Source organism: Sardina pilchardus, chromosome 23, assembly GCF_963854185.1.
Source record: "Sardina pilchardus chromosome 23, fSarPil1.1, whole genome shotgun sequence".
NCBI classification, from domain to species: domain Eukaryota; kingdom Metazoa; phylum Chordata; class Actinopteri; order Clupeiformes; family Clupeidae; genus Sardina; species Sardina pilchardus.
The window spans coordinates 20,503,086-20,520,585 of NC_085016.1; the positions used below are offsets into that span (position 1 = coordinate 20,503,086).

Below are 17,500 nucleotides of genomic sequence, written 5' to 3' on the forward strand. Positions count from 1 at the left end.
GAATGCCTTGAATGCAACTCATGTTCCCTTTCAGATGAGTGGTTGAGCATAATCAGTAGAGAACCTCAGACATGGCGCTCCATGCCCTCAGTATTAAACAGCGTCACTCAAAGGCATCAACACAGAGACACGGATGCCATTTTGACCACGAGCCTCTTCGCTACGACGACCGTTCGCCCAGAGACGAAAGAGTGAAATCCTAATGAGCATTAAAATGGTATTTGAGATGAGTCTCATTAGTGTTCCGGAGGCCCCGAAGCGGTGGATCGCTCGATGCATGAAAAGAGAAAATCGCCTGGGTCATAGTTCCCGTGTGGATGAAAGAGACTCCACCGAGGTGCCCGCGGGGTCACGTGGCAAACAAACCCAAAGGGTATGCCCATGCTTGAGGCTTTTGAAGCCCCTTGGTCGGCTCGATGCCAGGTCGATGAATGATTAGTCAAATCTAAGACCACCTATGCCTGGCAGCTTTTTGAAGAGGGGGGTTCGAGGGCTTTGTTTACCTCAAAGGATGCCACCTGGTGCTCCAATGGAAAAGGAGTTCAGGCCTTGTTTGTCAGCCTGCGAGTTTACGAGAGTTGAAATGAGGATCAGCTTTGGAATAAGTGAGGAAATAAGGCGTGTTTTTTTTTATTTTTATGTTTTTGTTCATTGCAGTCATATCGCCATCCGAGAGTGGGTTTGGGAGTCATTTTAGGAAATGAAGGAAAAGGGAAAAAAAAATAATCGAGGAATGAATTTATCACTTGTCTTTCCCTTCTCTTTGTTCTTAACTTTGTTGCAAGCAGGTCCCTTTGCAAATTCTCAAAACCAGTGGGACCCAATTATAGCCTGGCACAAGGATGCTGTTTCGCCGGTTGTGTTTTTCTTTACTGCTCTTCCATCCCACCCCCCTTTCTCTATCTCTCTCTCCTTCTCTCTCTCTCTCTCTATCTCTCTCTTTCTCACTCTCTCCTTCACACCTAACTGGAACAAAGTGAGGAGTTTTTGCGGCGAGCTCTCGCCGTTTCGAGTCGAGTGCTCTTTGAGAGAGAGCTCGGCGCTAGTAGTAGCCCTTTCCTTCCCCGTTTGGTGCCTCTGATGAAGCGCCTGCCTTTGGGGAGAGCAATTTCCTCCCCGGCTCAATCCTGACATTTGTTAAAAGATCTCCCCCGGAGAGCGCCGCTTCCAACCCTGATCGTGATTAGTGGACCAGCTCGCACGCTGCGATCAGTCCTAACAGTATGGATCTCAGTCCCCTACGCTCTCAAACTAAAAAAAAAAAAGAAAGAAAGAAAAAAGCTGTCAAAAGGTATACCTCACATTAATGGGTGTAATTGGACGGTATTAGTGGAAAGGTCGACTGGCGTGAAGAGAAATGCATCACATATAGAGTCCTTTGGGCTGCATAAAGATGTAATTATGAGATAAGGAACCGATATCGATTTCGGGAGAATGGAGTTATCATTTCAGGTGGAATGACGCTTGGATATGCACTGTGAGGGAGTCCGTGTCGGCAAATTGATTTGAGTGGTGTATCCGGGCTGACACTCGGGAAGTAACAAGCCCCTGAGGTGATATTATTTGCGTAAATCCCCTTAAATAATTATACTCCTGCCATTTTGCGAGGAACGGACTTGTTGAGCGTCCCCATCCATCCGTCTTTATATCCCATCCGAGGTTCCCTGGACACAACTCACTCACTCAACTCTGGTGGCTTATGCAAACATTCCGGGCCCGAAACAACAGAGGGAGAGAGACCATTCGGCTGTCCAGTCAGGATCGTCCACTCCTCCGCAGCAACATATTCGCTTCCCCTTCTTACTTCCTCGGTTTGAAAAAAAATCCGTCTATTTATTTTTAATATATTTTTACCTTGTTTCTTAATGGGTGTCTGGAGAAGTGGCCCTTAATGAAGCGTGCGTATGGTGTAGCCCCCGACTCCCCATGCGGTGGAGTAAATGGGAGGGAATTGGTTGGGGGTTGAGTGGGGGTGGGGGTTGGGGGGGGGGGGGGGGGGAGTTAATGGGAGAAGACAAAGCACTTTTATTGGGACTCCTCCTCTCATCCATCATCATCTCATCTTCAGACGAGCCACGGTGGTCGCTTCAGCTTTTAAGAACCCCGTGCTCTCTCTTTCTCTCTCTCTCTCTCTCTCTCTCTCTCCTCCTCTCTCTCTCTCTCTCTTGCACGGGTGCTGATTCCGTCGGTATCATTACATGCGAGTCCACTGAGAGAAAGGGAGGAGGAGGAGGACAGGAAGAGAGATGGAGACAGAGAGATCGAAAGAGAGAGAGAGAGAGGCGGGATCGGGTCCACCCACGCCTGGGGGGTTCATACAGTGCAGCATGCAGGTCATACATATCACATGATCAGGAATGTCTCTCTCTCTTTCTCTCTCTCTCTCTCTCTCTCTCTCTCTCTCTCTCTCTCTCTCTCCTCTCTCTGTGCGCATGTGCGTGTGTGTGTGTGTGTGTGTGTGTGTGTGCACGTGCACATATGTGTACAGTGCATGTGCAGTGTGCAGTGTATATACAGTATGTGCAACGTGTGTGTATGTTAATGTGAGTGAACGCCATTGGAGGCGTATTAGTTTTTGTGTGTGTGTGTGTGTGTGTGTGTGTGTTGATGTGCATGTATGTTATGAATCTGAATTAGTGTTTTGATTGTTGTGTTTGGTGTCGGCATCATGCATTTTTAATCAAATGAGGCAAGAAGGCAAAGGAGTGAAATCAGTAAGTGTTTATATTACACCAAAGCTAGACTGTCAAGTTTACCTTTGAAATCCCTAATAAGTCTCTTCTGAGATGATCTTAGCATAGCGCTCGCTATGATGCAAAATATTACTTCTAAGCAGTTCATTAGTTTACTCCTCTTGTAGCTCTCATCTTCAATAATGTTCTTGGAAAATTTGGCAGCAATATCCACATTCATGGGCCAAAAGTAGGATCTGGAATGAACGATTACATCTTTTCGTATTTATCAATTTCCTTATCCCCCTCTCTACCATTCACGCTCATGCATTTTGATGAAAAGTTCTGCACATGAAACATGACAGTATCACTATAGCACATAGCTATGCTATAATAACGCAGGCCTGCTCTCCCATGGGAATACATCTTTTCACTGAAAATATATCAAGGATGTTTTATATAGCTTGGTCTCAAGATGAAAAAAAAATGGCCCCAAATGTTTTTATTTTTTCTCCTGTGAAGCATTTTTCCACAGTAGCGAAATACTCCGTGTTGATGGAACCTTTTAATCACATAAACATGACATGACTTGTCATGCTGTTGGTATTCATTTTCTGAGGGAATAACAAGGGTGTTGTTCTCTGACATGTATATCATTTTTTTCTCCGTACTGTTATCTCATTCTGCTAGGAAGATGATTCAGATATCCATTCCGAGTCTATCGTTGCTGCCATTTTGGGTCATACCACAGCAGTTTCAAGCAGCTGCTCCAGCCTTCCCCAACACCCATCAGAAACATGGCGCCGCTCCTGACAAAACATCAGCCCACGGCCCCCTCAGCCTTCCAATGAGGGCAGCTGCATGTTGGGGCTAATCATTTTAGGATGAAGCCTGTGTTCCCTTTCCATGTCCTCTTGCAACAAAATAATCAATGCATATTTTATAAAGACAGGAGCAATTAGAATAATGAGATTTTCTGAGTGTGGATTGTGGCGTGCCAACAAGGAAAAACATTTGCCGAGCCCCTTCTCGTTTGAATTGAGTTCGTAATTAATGGCTGTGTCTGCACTTTTTTTGTCTCTTTCCCCCCCCCCATCCTTTTTTCCCCCCCTTTCTCCTCCCTTTGTGTGTCTCTCTCTCTCTCTCCCTCGTTCTCTGTCTCTCTTTCTCTCTCTCTCTCTCTCTCTCTCTCTCTCTCTCTCTCTCTCTCTCTCTCTCTCTCTGGATGGTTTAGCCCCTTCCACAGGACAGACTCGGATGCTCATTTGCCTCGTGTTCGCATTTGTCATCATTATAGGGGAATGATGAAGTGCCGTTTGACAAAGGTGAACACGCAGAAATGTGAGCAAATTAGAAATGCTGTGTAGGAACATGACCGCGGATTCTGTTCGCCTCAGTCTCTCGCTCTCTGGTTTCCTTCGCATCCCCCCCCCTCCCCCAAGTCTGTCTTTTAAATGAAACATCAACCATATTTTTTTGTTGAGCAGAGGTCTTTTTTGTTTGTTTGTTTGTGTCTGTGTGTTTGTGTTTGTGTTTGTGTGTGTGTCTCTGTGTGTGTATGTAGTGTGTGTAAAGAGAGAGAGGGAGAGTGCAGGGGACTGCCGACAAATGCATTGTGACACATCCAGGTTTTTTTTTGTGTGGTCTATAATGCAGTCACATAGCCAAAGCAATCCGAAAGATGACTGTTACTGAGGCAATTGTAATGACAAATGCAGATAAATAAGCATATGGACGTCTCACCCCGGCGTCCCTAATGCCCACGGAGACTGCTATCGACTAAATCACTATGGAGATGGAGAGCCAAGGAGAAGGGGTTGCAATGGCTGGACAAAAAAAGGACAAAAAGGGGTCTCTCTCTCCTTTCCCCCTCCCCCCCCCCCTCTCTCTCTCCTTCTCCCTTTCTCTCTCTCCTGTTTTCCTCCTTTTGCCTTCTCGGCTAGTCCCGGCCTTCTGTGTGTGATGTTGTGACAGGCCGTCAGGTGGGATATCCGAGCTCGGCCCGGTCCACCTCCCGTGACACTTTATGAGATAGATAGAAAATCTGCTCTGACTGTATCGCCGCTCCAGAGGAAGAGGGATTTGTCTCGGGTTGTCGCGAGCTGGAGAGGCCGGCTAGGCCCCCCCCCAAAAAAAAAAAAGGAAGGGGAGAAAAAGCGTCAGAATTGCACATGGCCCCCCTCGAGATGAGATGGAGGGATGAAGGAGAGGCAAGGGAGGTGTAGAAATGTGTGGGTGGACCAGCCACCATAGAGGACTAATGTGCAGGTGCTCTACATAGAGACACTGGTGTAGACGTGTTACACCATGTGATGTGTGGGATATGCAAGGATGTGTTTGTGTGTGTGTGTGTGTGTGTGTGTGTGTTTGTCCGTCTTTCTGTCTCTGTGTGCGTGTGTGTGTGGGTGTGGGTGTGGGTGTGGGTGTGTGTATGTTTGTGTGTGCATGCGTGCGTGCGTGCGTGTGTGTGTGTGTGTGTGTGTGTGTGTGTGCGTGTGTGCGTGTGTGTGTGTGCGTATGTCTTCTGTGTGTGTGTGTGTGTGTATTTGGGGGGAAGGGTATAGTGGGTTGAGGTCTCCTCTGCTGGATGAAAATGCAGCTTGACCCTGAAGTGCATCCATCATTTGAGCAATTTGATGAGTGCGGGCGCCTCTCCTGAAGCAGCATTTTTCACTCTAATATGCATTTCCATGCAAGCAGGCACCCTCGCTGCATCACACGCCACAGTGGAGGAGCCATACTTCATAGGGCGCACCCTTGCACTCGCATGCAAAACACGGCTATATGTATCCTTTAAAGGAATCACTGGGAACACGTCCTCATATAGAATGTCTGAGAGCATATGACGCATTCGTGTGCCTCCATTTGTGCATAGTTTAAATTCATTCCTTGATGCAGTAAGCAAGGTCACACTGTATATGGTCTGAAAAACAAACTAAAAATACAGAAAGAGACAGAAAGGTAGGGGAGAGAACGCATGCATATCTTTCCCATGTATCAGCACACATCTGTTCTCTATGTATCAGATGCTGAAGTGCATAGCAAATGCGCTATATAAATAAAACTTAGTCACTGAAGGGGAGCAAGAAATGGCACAAAGGAGCGTTTGTGGCTGTTTTAAAGGCACAAGGCCAGAATGGAGATGGCGCCCCATGCAGACGCTGGCATAATGGGTTTGTAGAGGCGCTCTGATTAACCTTCTGATCTAGCGCAAGGGAATCCACACAGCCAGAGAGCGGATTAATAATGAACCATCTCTCTTAGTAGAGAAGGGGGGGAGAGATGGAGAGAGAGATGGAGTTGAGCAGTGGAGGAGGAGAGAGAGAGATGGAGAGAGAGATGGAGCTGAGCAGTGGAGGAGGAGAGAGAGAGAGATGGAGCAGAGGAGGAGGAGGAGAGAGAGATGGAGAAAGTAGAGCAGAAGATATTCGATGGAGAATCATTCCCTAACCTCGTAGCGCTCGCGCTCAGGATTTCAGCGGCGTTCTGAGTGCCTCAGTTTATGGCCAGACCATGTTGTGACACGGTAGCACGGGCCTGTGAGATCAGTCAGAAGATCTCTCTCTCTGAGCTCACCGAGTCTGGGTTCTGCCATAGAGACAGATCACTGAGATGAAACCTGCCACTTGCTGAATAAATCACTGCAAGGCTGCAAATGATAAAGAAGTGGATATATACAGTAGGCGTTACATAAGAAAATATATGTTTTGAAATGTCAAAGATAGATAGATAGGGAGATGGATGGATATATGTTTATGCATTTCAGCAGACACTTTTTATAGATAGATCAAATCAAATCAGGCTTATTGGACATGTATACTTGCATATGCAAGGAATTTGGTCCCATCTGCGAATTAGTGAACACACACAGCACACAGAGAACACACAGTGAGGTAGATAGATAGATAGATAGATAGATAGATACTGTAGATAGATAGATATATACTGTAGATAGATAGATAATCATTAAGAGGATTATCATTTGATCTTGTGAGTATTCGGAACACTTTCTTCTCAAGGTCATCCCACTTTCCAGCATTGTCTGGGCGACCTTGGGTGCTTTTCCTGTGAAACCCACACACACATCCAGCAATCTCTGCCCTTAGTCCTCCACCATGGAAACGCATCTTGCGCGCGGGACAAACCGATAACCCGGGGGCTTTTTGGCTGACTTCCCTGCTCTTGGTTGAGTCATTTTTTTTTCCAAGGGAGGTCTCTAAAAGGTACCCTGTGAGAGCTCATCAGGTTGGCTACAACGGATCATTTTTCCTGCACCCCAAGGGACCAGCAATGACTCAGAACTGTAGGAGAGAATACAGTATGTTTTCATCTCCTCTCTCTCTCTCCCTCTCTCTCTCTCTCTCTCTCTCTCTCTCTCTCTCTCTCTCTCTCTCTCTCTCTCTCTCTCTCTCTCTCTCAGTCTTTCGTTCTCACGGGGGTGGAAGCTCTCATCGAGTGCTATTTCAAAAAGAAGCAGCTAGGGAACAATGGGAACGTGAGGATTTTACTTATGACGTTGTAAAGAAGACGGCCAATTAAGGAGTCTCGATAATGAGATGTCCCCCCTAAGTGTGAATCTTTTGTTATTCCCCCGACTGTGTAATTGAGATGGGTGAATTCGGTGGAGCCGGGTGGGTGGATGTGCCCTTATAAGGGGTGACTCAATGGTGACCTCTCTCTCTCCTGGTGCTGGATTTGCTGCTGATGTTACTGCAGAAGCAGCAGCAGCAGCAGGCTAAGGTTTGAGACAAGTTTTTTTTGTCTCCCACTCCCTGAGAGAGGATGTGGGAGGGGAGTGTGTCTGGGCTTAAAAGATGGCTTCTCTCTAAATGCTCGGTTTCTCTCCGAAATGCTGAGAGAAGAAATTGTGGTGTTTGATTTTGCCTTGGCACGTTTGTGTGCGTGTGCATGTGTGTGTGTGTATGCGTGTGCATTTGTGTGTGTGTGCGTGTGTGGGTGTGTGTGTGTATGTGTGTGCATTTGTGCGTGTCTGTGTGCAGGTGCCTGTGTGTGTGTGTGTGTGTGTGTGTGTGTGTGTGTGTGTGTGTGTGTGCGTGTGTGCATACATGTGAGCTAACAGCTGCACCGTATCGCACATTTCTCTCTTTACAGTGGAAAAAAAAACATCAGGTCTTCTAGAGGCTTGTGTCTGGTAATCCAGGTCACCTTAAAGCTGGCTCATGCTCTCTTCATGTCCATTTAATGTGTGAAAGGCCCTTTGCTTGTGATATCTTCAACAGCAGGCTGCGTTATTATTTTTGTTCTTCTTTTTCTTTCCTTTCTTCCATAACACCTCAGCTAATAAGCATAATTACACGATCACAGTTGGTTGTACTTAGTGTTCTGAAATATGAATGTCGGAGAGCAGCACAACATTCACAGTCCCCCACATACAGGGGAGTGCTTCTTAATCAAGCGATGCACTCGACTAGAAAATTCCCCTGTTATTCCCTGCTGTGGAATCTCCAGTATTTCAAACAAAAGAAGCGTCGGGTTAAGATGGAAAAAAGGTGGTTGTAGTTGTGATGGTGGTGGTAGCAGGTGGAGTGTGTGTGAGAGGAAAAGCAGAGGTGTGTGTGTGTGTGTCGACTGATTTTTAGGTCTCCTTGCCAAAGTAATCGAGACACAGTTGGTGTGGCTGCCCTCTTTTTGTCAGCGGTGGCCATTAGCTCAAGACTCGTGTCGGTAAACTCGAGCGATCCTGACATCGGCGGGAGCAGCGTGTTAAAACCGTTGCATCTTGACAGTTCGTGACGGTCCCGCGGAGCTTGCGTCGGCTCCACTCGCACCCCCTCATACACACACAAACACACACACAAACACAAACACACACACACACACACGGCCCTTGTCTTCCTCCGTCTCTGCTCTCTGTCTCTCCAAATAAAGGTTGCTACACAAGTACACAAATGTATTATTCAACCCCCCCCCCCCCCCACACACACACACACACCCCTCTCATCTGGCCGTTATCAAGCATTTGAACAATTTGGCATCTGGAGTGAGACGGCCCCTTCTCCCTGCAACAGCAAACTCCCCAGCTCCGGCTCGGCAGCAGAAAATGGCTTAGTTAGCTTCTCTCCGCTCTTAAAAGGGCCCTATAAATAAGAGTAAACATCCTCAGGAGGCGCTTGGTGCTTCGCGATGCTGTGGGGCTTTTTTTTTTTTCCCCCTTCGCTTTTTTGCCGCGGCTCGGCACAGTAAACACCATCTGACCTTAATCCATGTTCATTCTCTGGCATATTCCTTGTCCTAATCACTGACACACTGAGGTCCCGGAGGTGCTGAAGCCATTAGTCGAGCCGAAATGGTTGTCAGACGAAGTTTTGAAAAGCGCATTACTTGTCGGTAGCCTTAGACAGAATTTTATTGATGGGCTCCTTTTTTTCCTGCCTGCACATGCTGCTTGTTTTCCTGCAACTACGTTCCTGTTACATTTTTGATGTGTTTTTTTCTTCTTTTTTTTTCATTATTATGATTTTTTGCGGGGATAGGGTGGTTGAGGTTGCGATTGTCATTTGAGATGAATGGTGCAGCTAAGGCAAATCGATGTGTGTGTTTTGCTCTCTCTGCCGTGAAATGTATGCATGAAACGAAATGTTATTCATGTACCTCTTTGTTGTCTCTCTCTCTCCGCAGCCCCTTTGACAGACAAGCCGCCCAAGATCCTGTTCCCCTCCGAGAACAAAATAAGCACCCTGGAAACGCAAATAGGTAAGGACCATGGGATCCACTTCAAGAGCGCATCGCTGATGTGTGCCATCAAACGTGCTGGGGCTGAATCAGGCTGCTTAGCCTCAAGAATAAGCCCCCCGAATTATCATCAAAAAGAGCTCCCCAGTGGATTCTCTCTACTTGAACACAAAAAAAATGAAAATAAAGTTAACCGTGGCCCCCAGTGCTATCAGGACGTTTTGATGTGTATGGCAGTGCTCTGCAGTCGCGTCGTAGATTGTTGTTTGTGTAGCAGGTGGGTCTGTTTTGAGTGTGAGATTGTTGGGGCCCAGAGGAATGCATCCGATAGCTTGGTACAATAGTCCCCCCCACTCGAGAAGCCACGCTCTGAATGGCAAACAGCATCCACCCCGGGATTCGGATGGACGGATGGGCAAGCAAGAAGGCCAAGACTGTTTGATCGTTTTAGATAATGGGGCAAGATTGCCACCTTTGTGGATGAGAATGGGTCGGGGTTTTTTTTCCGTTTTTTTTTTTTTCATATCTATGCAAGGGTGGCGGCCCAGATCAGTAGCCAGGGGCAACCCTCCTGGACTCGAGTGGATGGACATAAAGGACCTTTAGTCTGCTGGAGGAGCACTAGTGGTCCAGGCAGGGCTGCCCTGTCAGTCTCCTGATTTGTGCCAATCTTTGTTTTTTGAAGGATGGAAAATTGGTCATTATTTGGTCTCCCACTGCAGCTTGAGAGCCGGTGGTACTCTGTATTGGTTGGAAATAAAACAAAAAAAAGCACTTCCAGTTATGCGCGTGGAACACTGGATTAGAATGGGTTTGTGTGGAAGAGAGAGAGAGAGAGAGAGAGATTGCGAGAGGTGTTTTATAAGTTTGAGATTGATGCCGATTTGTACTTTGTGCCTCCATGTTGGATTGACTATGCAGTCACACTCCAGTGTTCCTCCGAGATGCATTTGCAGCAGTGATGGTGAAACCAGAATATTGCTTGTCTATTTTTTCGAAGCAGTGTGAAAGGAAAAATGGCAGGGAATTAAACTGAGATGGCTCCGCCACCGTTCAATACATTACCATTCAGAATATTTAGTGTGACAAGAAAATATTTACACTCGTTTAGGTGTCAAGTTGAAAACAAAAAAATAACAGCGAAATAAGTCTAGCCTCATAATAAAGTTAAATACTTCGAAATGGCTTAATAAGGCAAAAAATCCTCTTAGCTTTTGTGTCAGATTTTCCCTTTATGTCAGAAAGTATTAAAGAGTCATAAAAAGTGTCAGCTGATGGCCTGGAGGCAAAATACCTTTTTTATGAAAGTCTTTGATGGACGGCTTCACCATGCGGCCTTGCAAGGCGAGGCGCAAACATTCATTTGAAGGCATAAGCAAAAGTTTATGAGAAATGTACTCGAGCAGCGCGGCTCCCATCTAATGCGCCTTTCCTCTTCGGCACACACACTCTCATATTCATAATGTATGGGTGTGTGCTGTTTGAAGTTTCAGATGTATAAGTCCCTGTCACACACTTTCAAACGCTCAAGTGACAGTCCCATGTCGCACGCACACACACACACACACACACACACACACACACACACACACACACACAGGCCCTGTACTATTTCTTTTTTCTTCTCCTTTTTTCGTCCTCTACTTCATCGTTGTCGTCATCTTCTACCTTCATATCCCCCCTTTCATTTCTTTGCATGGTTGTTAATATTCATTCCCCCATAAACTGAGGGGAACATAAATGGCTAGTGTTGACAGTTAATTAAGTGAGCCTCAGAGAGCCGGAGAGGATAAAGTTTGGAGGGATGTTCAGAGGGGAGGAGTGGGGTGCACACGGGGTGGAGAGAGGACTAGAGAGTTCTGTTACACACACACACACACACACACACACACACACACACACACACACATACTGTAGGAGAACAACACGCAGTGCACGGCATCTTGTAAACTTCAGGTCTAAATGAATCTGCTCGTCTATCCCCCACCCCACCCCACACACACACACACACACACACACACACACACACACACACACACACACACACACACACACACACACACACACACACACACACACACACACCACCCCCACCTTCTGTCCACTCCTGTCCTGCTCCACCTTAATGCGACGTTAGCATTGCCATCTCCTCAGGAGTCAGCGGATGGCTCCAGACCAGAAGCGTGATTACCTGCCTGGCCTTTCGGAAAGGTCCTGATGGGCCTCTCACTGTCCACTTCAGGTCTGGCAGCTAATGCCAATGCATGTTGTTTACTCCAGACCGCTGGTAATTAGGCAGCGGAGCCAACCTTTATCTGTGAGTGGTGCTCAACCCCGAGACTCTTGTCATGGTTACTTAATATCACTGAGTATTTTTAGTCAACATGAACATGCTCCTTGTCTTGTTTGTGTGTGTGTGTGTGTGTGTGTGTGTGTGTGTGTGTGTGTGTGTGTGTCTGTGAGTGTGTGAGTGTGTGTGGGGAGTTGGAAAGTCTCACATTTTGGAGCATATTTCGTTGTGTGAGCTGTAAGCTCTTTCTTTATTTTTATTTTTTTTTCTTATTTGAATCTTTTTTTTCCGTAAGCTTTTTTCACCACTGCTGATATTAGTGAGAAAAAAAACAACAACCCAAGGGCAGCAACCATGAAGAATTGCATAAATACAGTAGCACCAGTCACAAAAGCAGCATCCAGTGCATTAGTTACAGCGTATTAGAACCATTTGTAATGAATACTCAAGCATTATAGACACAATTTCAATGGTCAATGTGCATTTTGTGATGGTTCCCCAAGCCTGTAATGTCCATATCAATAAGTAAATTAGTGTACTCAAATTACACCTGCTCTTAACAGAGCTGTGTTGTGCTCGCCTACAATAGACTACGTGCACGAAAGGCTCTCCCTGTACGCTGTTTTATTTTTCCGGTGGAGTGTTAACTGTGTTGTATCAGCATCTTCTGCTATATTCTGCTCCTTACGTCTTCACTCCGAGGCTGAATATCTTGTTTGCCCAATAATAACAATTTTAACACACACACATAAATCCTTCTTTATCGTAGTGTGCTGATTCCCTCGTGCAACACCCAACCAGGTTTGTGTAGACACTAATTACTTTAACAATTGTGGCAGGTTCAAACACACCTGGCTCCACCAGAAACAAATGAGTGCACAGAGAGCTTTTCGTGCACGTAGCCTATTGCTCAAGTATTCAAGCCGTGCCTTAAGAGGAAACACGCAAAGCGATGCATTGGAAAAGATATGGTACTCTTGTTCGACTTGTCAGATGCAGTAAAATATCTGCAAGGGGGGCTACTTTGAAATTCATGGTCCCGGGGCCTGTGTTGACCTCAAATAAGCCATAAAGGTTTTGTTGTTCTTCTTCTTTTCCCTCTTTCTTTTGCGAGAAGGTGCTTACAAACATATCAGATGGTTCCGTTGAGTTGCGTTAGCTTTCTCATCTCCCTCCGAGGCATGGTCAATTTGGCTTGGCCACAGCTGTGCTTGCCAACGTGATGAATGACAAGCCTTCAACGACGTGTCAGAGTGCCACGCGAGACTGTATATTCTCAGCCCTGGGCCCAAATCAACTTTATGTGGCTGGAATTCTGCACTGGTCAGGACCCTTTGTGGCCGTATATCAAAATAATGCTTTGGAAGAGTTCTTCAGCTTTTTATGTTGTCAATTGGCCCTTTATATATGGGTGGCGTCCGTGCCTATCCGTGTCTCTGTTTCCCGATTGCTCATGAAGTCAATATTCTTTGCCAACATCTATATTTTTTTGTTGCTGTTTTTTTTTCTTGATTTTGACCTTGGTGCTATGATTAGGGGATGAGGCTGTGATGAATGAGCTTTCAAATGCTGGGCACTTGTGAAGTGCCTCAACGACTTCCGCTCAACAGCAGAATGCTGAGATCCTTGCCAATTTGCTCATTCTCTTTTGAGCGAGACTCTAAAAAAGGCCATTTCTATAGTGATAATATTTGGTCTATGTGCGGGGTTTTTTTTCCTCGTCTTCTCTGCCCTGCGAATGCCCTCTGTGTACGACAAGACAAGAGAAAAAGGGGAAGAAAAAAACAAAAGAGACAGGAAAAGACAGAGAGAGGTGTCATGCTCTCGAGGAAGCCCTGGAAGCGCAGCAGCAGCAGCGGCAGCAGAGACGACGACAACAAGTGGTGATTCACCGATATCCGCGAGCACCGGCCGACACCACCTCCGCCCGCTGTCTGAGATCTTGACGCAGGGGCCGCATCACCGGTCCTAGCGTTCGCTTGTTCGCTCGCTCGCTCGCTTGCATCCTGGCTGGCTCGCCAGCCTGCGTGACAAGAGGGACACCAGCCTAGTCAGCTCAGCAGCCAGCCGGGGCTTAATCATAAGCAAGCGCTGCTCTCACAGCCCCTGATGCCCAGCAGATGTGGGCACTCTTGCGGAAATGAATTAGGCGGGTATTATTTCAGCAGCGGGCGCCCGTCAGTGCACATGAGGGCATTAATGACCCTTGCGGGGCCCTGAAACGGTCAGCGGGGCTCGGGAAGAGGAGAGTTCCGCCGAGACTCTCGGGCCGCTGGCCCGCTGACAAGGTAAAGAGCTGCTTCGTTTACCCAGACAGAGTGGCTTGTAGCGGTGCAACGACGGCTGCGGCTGGATTCAGAGCACTGACACTTCCTTTGTGGGCTGTATTTAATGACATGGTGGAGTCCCCCGGTCCTTGTCCCCTTATCAACCGATGACATTTCAACTTGTACTCGAAGGAAGCCAGTGTGGTTTGTCTCTTGGCACAGGCAGATGTTTCTCCTCTTGTTTTATTTCTCATCTTTCTCACTCTCACTCTCTCTCTCTCTCTCTCTCTCTCTCTCTCTTTCTCTCTCTCTCTCTCTCTCTCTCTCTCTCTCTCTCTCTCTTTTTTTTTTCTCTCTGTCTGCCTGTTCTCATGTTCTCTTCATTTGCTTTTTACTCTGTCATTAGTCTCTCTGTAGTCTTTTTCCATACACACACACACACACACACACACACACACACACACCTCTCATGATTTATCATGTGGACTGTTGCCTTTCCACAACACTTCTCACTCAGTCACCTGGTACACCTGTCACACCTGGCAATTGTCTGCCACCGTCCCCTCCGACACTGCAAGGGTGCTAGGGGGGGTGACCAAGGGGGCATCAGCCTGAGCCGTTGCTCCTAAACAGCATCCTCCGCTGGCACTGCCAACCCCGGGGGTCATTTCCATGTGAATGCATGACTGGAGAGATGAAAACAACTGGCAAGCACAGTTATCGGAGGGAAGGCTAGAACAAGAGAGCATCCCCCCCCCCGCGCCACCCAACCCTTGCCGCAAGTGGGTCACCGACAGCGAGCGAGGACTGAGTGGTGCTTTTGTGGCATGGAAACAGGCGCGGGCGCCCCGCTAAGCTGTCAGTCCAAGCCGCGGAAGTGGGTGCCCGTGAAAACGATGCCAAAACGCTCCTCAAACCGGCGGCCATTCATGTGACATTAATGAGGAGAAAAATGACAAGTTCCTTGAGAACACCCTCGCCAAACTCATTCTACACCCCCAAGAGTACTGTTCTGTGGGTTCAGCGGAAACACATTCTGTCTAGTTTCCTTCATCGTTTCCCCCCTTTCATCTTAAAATCTGTACCTACAGAAAACGAACTGCAGTCTTGTGCAGACGCAGTGTAGAACTCGCTTTAAAATGATATTGACTTATTGTGTTTATTTACCTGTTTTGAGTGCCGAGGGAGGGCTATATGTCTCACAGCAATAGCATTTTTGCTGTGCGACTTCCCCCCCAACCCCCAGCCCAGCAGTTAGCATAGCCGGGTTACACTTGGGGGAATGAACGGATTGCTGTGTAAAATGCTAATATTTAACAGTGCAAAGGTTTGCCATTAATCACTTGATGTCAGCACTTACTTGGCGATGAATGTGAGAGTAAGTCCAGGCTTGAAAGAAAAAAAGGGAAAAAATGAACATGGTTGGGGGGGGGCAGGGAGGCATACTTGAGAGGGAGGACAATGGAGTCCTCTGTATTTAAATGGAATTTTAGCACCATCTGACGCCGGAAGCGCAAGCGGAATACTGGGAATGGGAACGGAACGCTTGCAACGCCTCAAGGAGAGGATTTAGCCACCGCGCTTTCAGGGCAGGGTTGAAAAGTCACAGGCAATGCACATGGAAGATCATTGATTTTTTTTCCCCTCTTCTCAGACCTGTCAGTTTTTCCTTTCCTCTCCTGTAATTGGAAGATCAGGGGCCGTCAACAGTTGACATCTTGACCCGTTTTTTTTTTTCTTCTTTCTTTCTTTCTTTTTTTATCCTTGTCTGCCCCCAGTCTCGACACTTGTCTTACCCGCTCAATGAAGAAATCAAGGGATCCACCAAAAAAAAGGGCGGTTTTAAATTGAATGTCTTCTGCCTGACCTGGGCTCTAAGCTAGTCATTTTGAGCCCAGTTTGCCTTGCGTTGTTTTCCTCGTGTCGTGCCGAGTGAATCAGCTAACCTTCTGGTTGAAATTGAACTCCATATAGGCGGCAAACTAGAGTATTGATTTTGAATGTCGGGGGTGCTGATGGCTTTCAGCAGCCTCCGTGATGCATTTCACGAGATCCATTCCCATCCATCTGATAAGGCGAAGACCGGCATATGTAGGAATGTGTTTGGTGATGGCGGACAAAAACATTGGCATTTTCGCCGCAACAGAAACAGAGGTCAGGATGTACGGTAGTGTAAATATGACTATAAGTGATTGAAGACCTGAACAGCCATTCGGAGGGTGGAAGGTTAAAGAGCCACTGTCTGGGAATGTGTGTGTGTGTGTGTGTGTGTGTGTGTGTCTGTGTGTGTCTGTGTCTGTGTCTGTGTCTGTGTGTGTGTGTGTGTGTGTAGGAGGGGTTGGTGTTTGTGTTGGTGCGCAAAACTGGCCTGTATTGTGGTGCAGTGAAGCAGAAAGGGGGGAGTCGAAGAGGTGGCTGTGCTCATCACATTCGTGCCATTTTCACAGTCGGTTGCACGGTAGTATCGGCGGCGGCGGTGACGCCGACTCTCCCCCTCGACCGACAGGAGCGGAGGCCTCCGCTGTAAATGTCACGCCAGCCGAGGCGCCGAGACCAAGCCAAGGGTCCGGCGCGGCGCAGGATCGATATCACATCATTTCTCTCAATTAGAGCATGTTTATTGTTTGTCTGGAGGGGAGGAGACATGCAGGGGTTGGGGGAATCCTATCTGCATTCAGCGCAGCCCACCAGAGAGAGCCCACAGCCCCCAACGGGAAGAACACCCACTGCAGAGGCAGGGTGGTCGAGGAAATGAAAACAGAGCAGGGAAAAAAAATGGAGTAAGAGGTTGTATCTCGGATTATGAACAATAACGAGGCCTTAGCAAGCGTTCATTCAAGAGTTAGCTTGTTCATTTCTCCCCCGTACAAACAAAAAAAAACAAAACAAAACAGAAAAAAAACACCTCACTTGTCTCTCTGGCTGCTTCTTTGTCTCACACTGTGAGCAATGCACTCAACGGCAATGTCAAACAGTCCGTATTGTCACAAAAAGTCTATTTTTGTTGATGCGTTGTGCTCGCCAAATGCAACTCCGGAGTCTACATTCACTGTCATTCATTTGTCAGTGGGAGCTCCGAGTTGTCAGCAGTCCTGTATTTATCTGTGTCCTATGTTGACCTTGGAGGAAACTCATGAGGAGAAGTCTGCTGCTGACACTCAAGCTAGTGTCTATTGTGCAAATCATCCAATAAGTCAATTTAACAAATACGATTTCGGATCGGGCGTGTGGTGATTATTTCATAAATCAACTCCCAGTGTATTGTAAGGTCCTTCTTGGCAGCAACAATCCTGTCTCGACTTCATAAAGGTATTTCTTATCACGTTTGCATTGATTGAAAAGGTTGATGGTCTTACAAAAATGGATTACCTGTTGATTTGTGCTCTTCATTTTTCAGCAAGCCTATGAAATTACAGCAGTTCGGGAGGTATCAAAATCAAATCACAGCTTTCGCTGAGATCTCCCAGTCTTCACAAGTCAATTCAAATGTGTTTTTCAAGATGCTATTACTTTTCCATCAAATGATTTCTATGTGTGTAGAGGGAAACAAAGGAGACATGCTGGGAGCCTACATGTCC

At 46.9% G+C, this 17,500-nt stretch overlaps 1 protein-coding gene across 1 annotated transcript in view; it reads left to right on the forward strand.

Annotated features, from left to right (window-relative positions):
* il1rapl1b (interleukin 1 receptor accessory protein-like 1b) overlaps nucleotides 1-17,500 on the forward strand; it is a 257,239-nt gene that overhangs the window by 160,585 nt on the left and 79,154 nt on the right. The window contains exons 5-6 of the mRNA XM_062528616.1: nucleotides 9,312-9,426; nucleotides 16,370-16,486. Of these exons, the coding sequence (XP_062384600.1) occupies nucleotides 9,312-9,426; nucleotides 16,370-16,486 (232 nt within the window). The remainder of the gene's footprint in view (nucleotides 1-9,311; nucleotides 9,427-16,369; nucleotides 16,487-17,500) is intronic.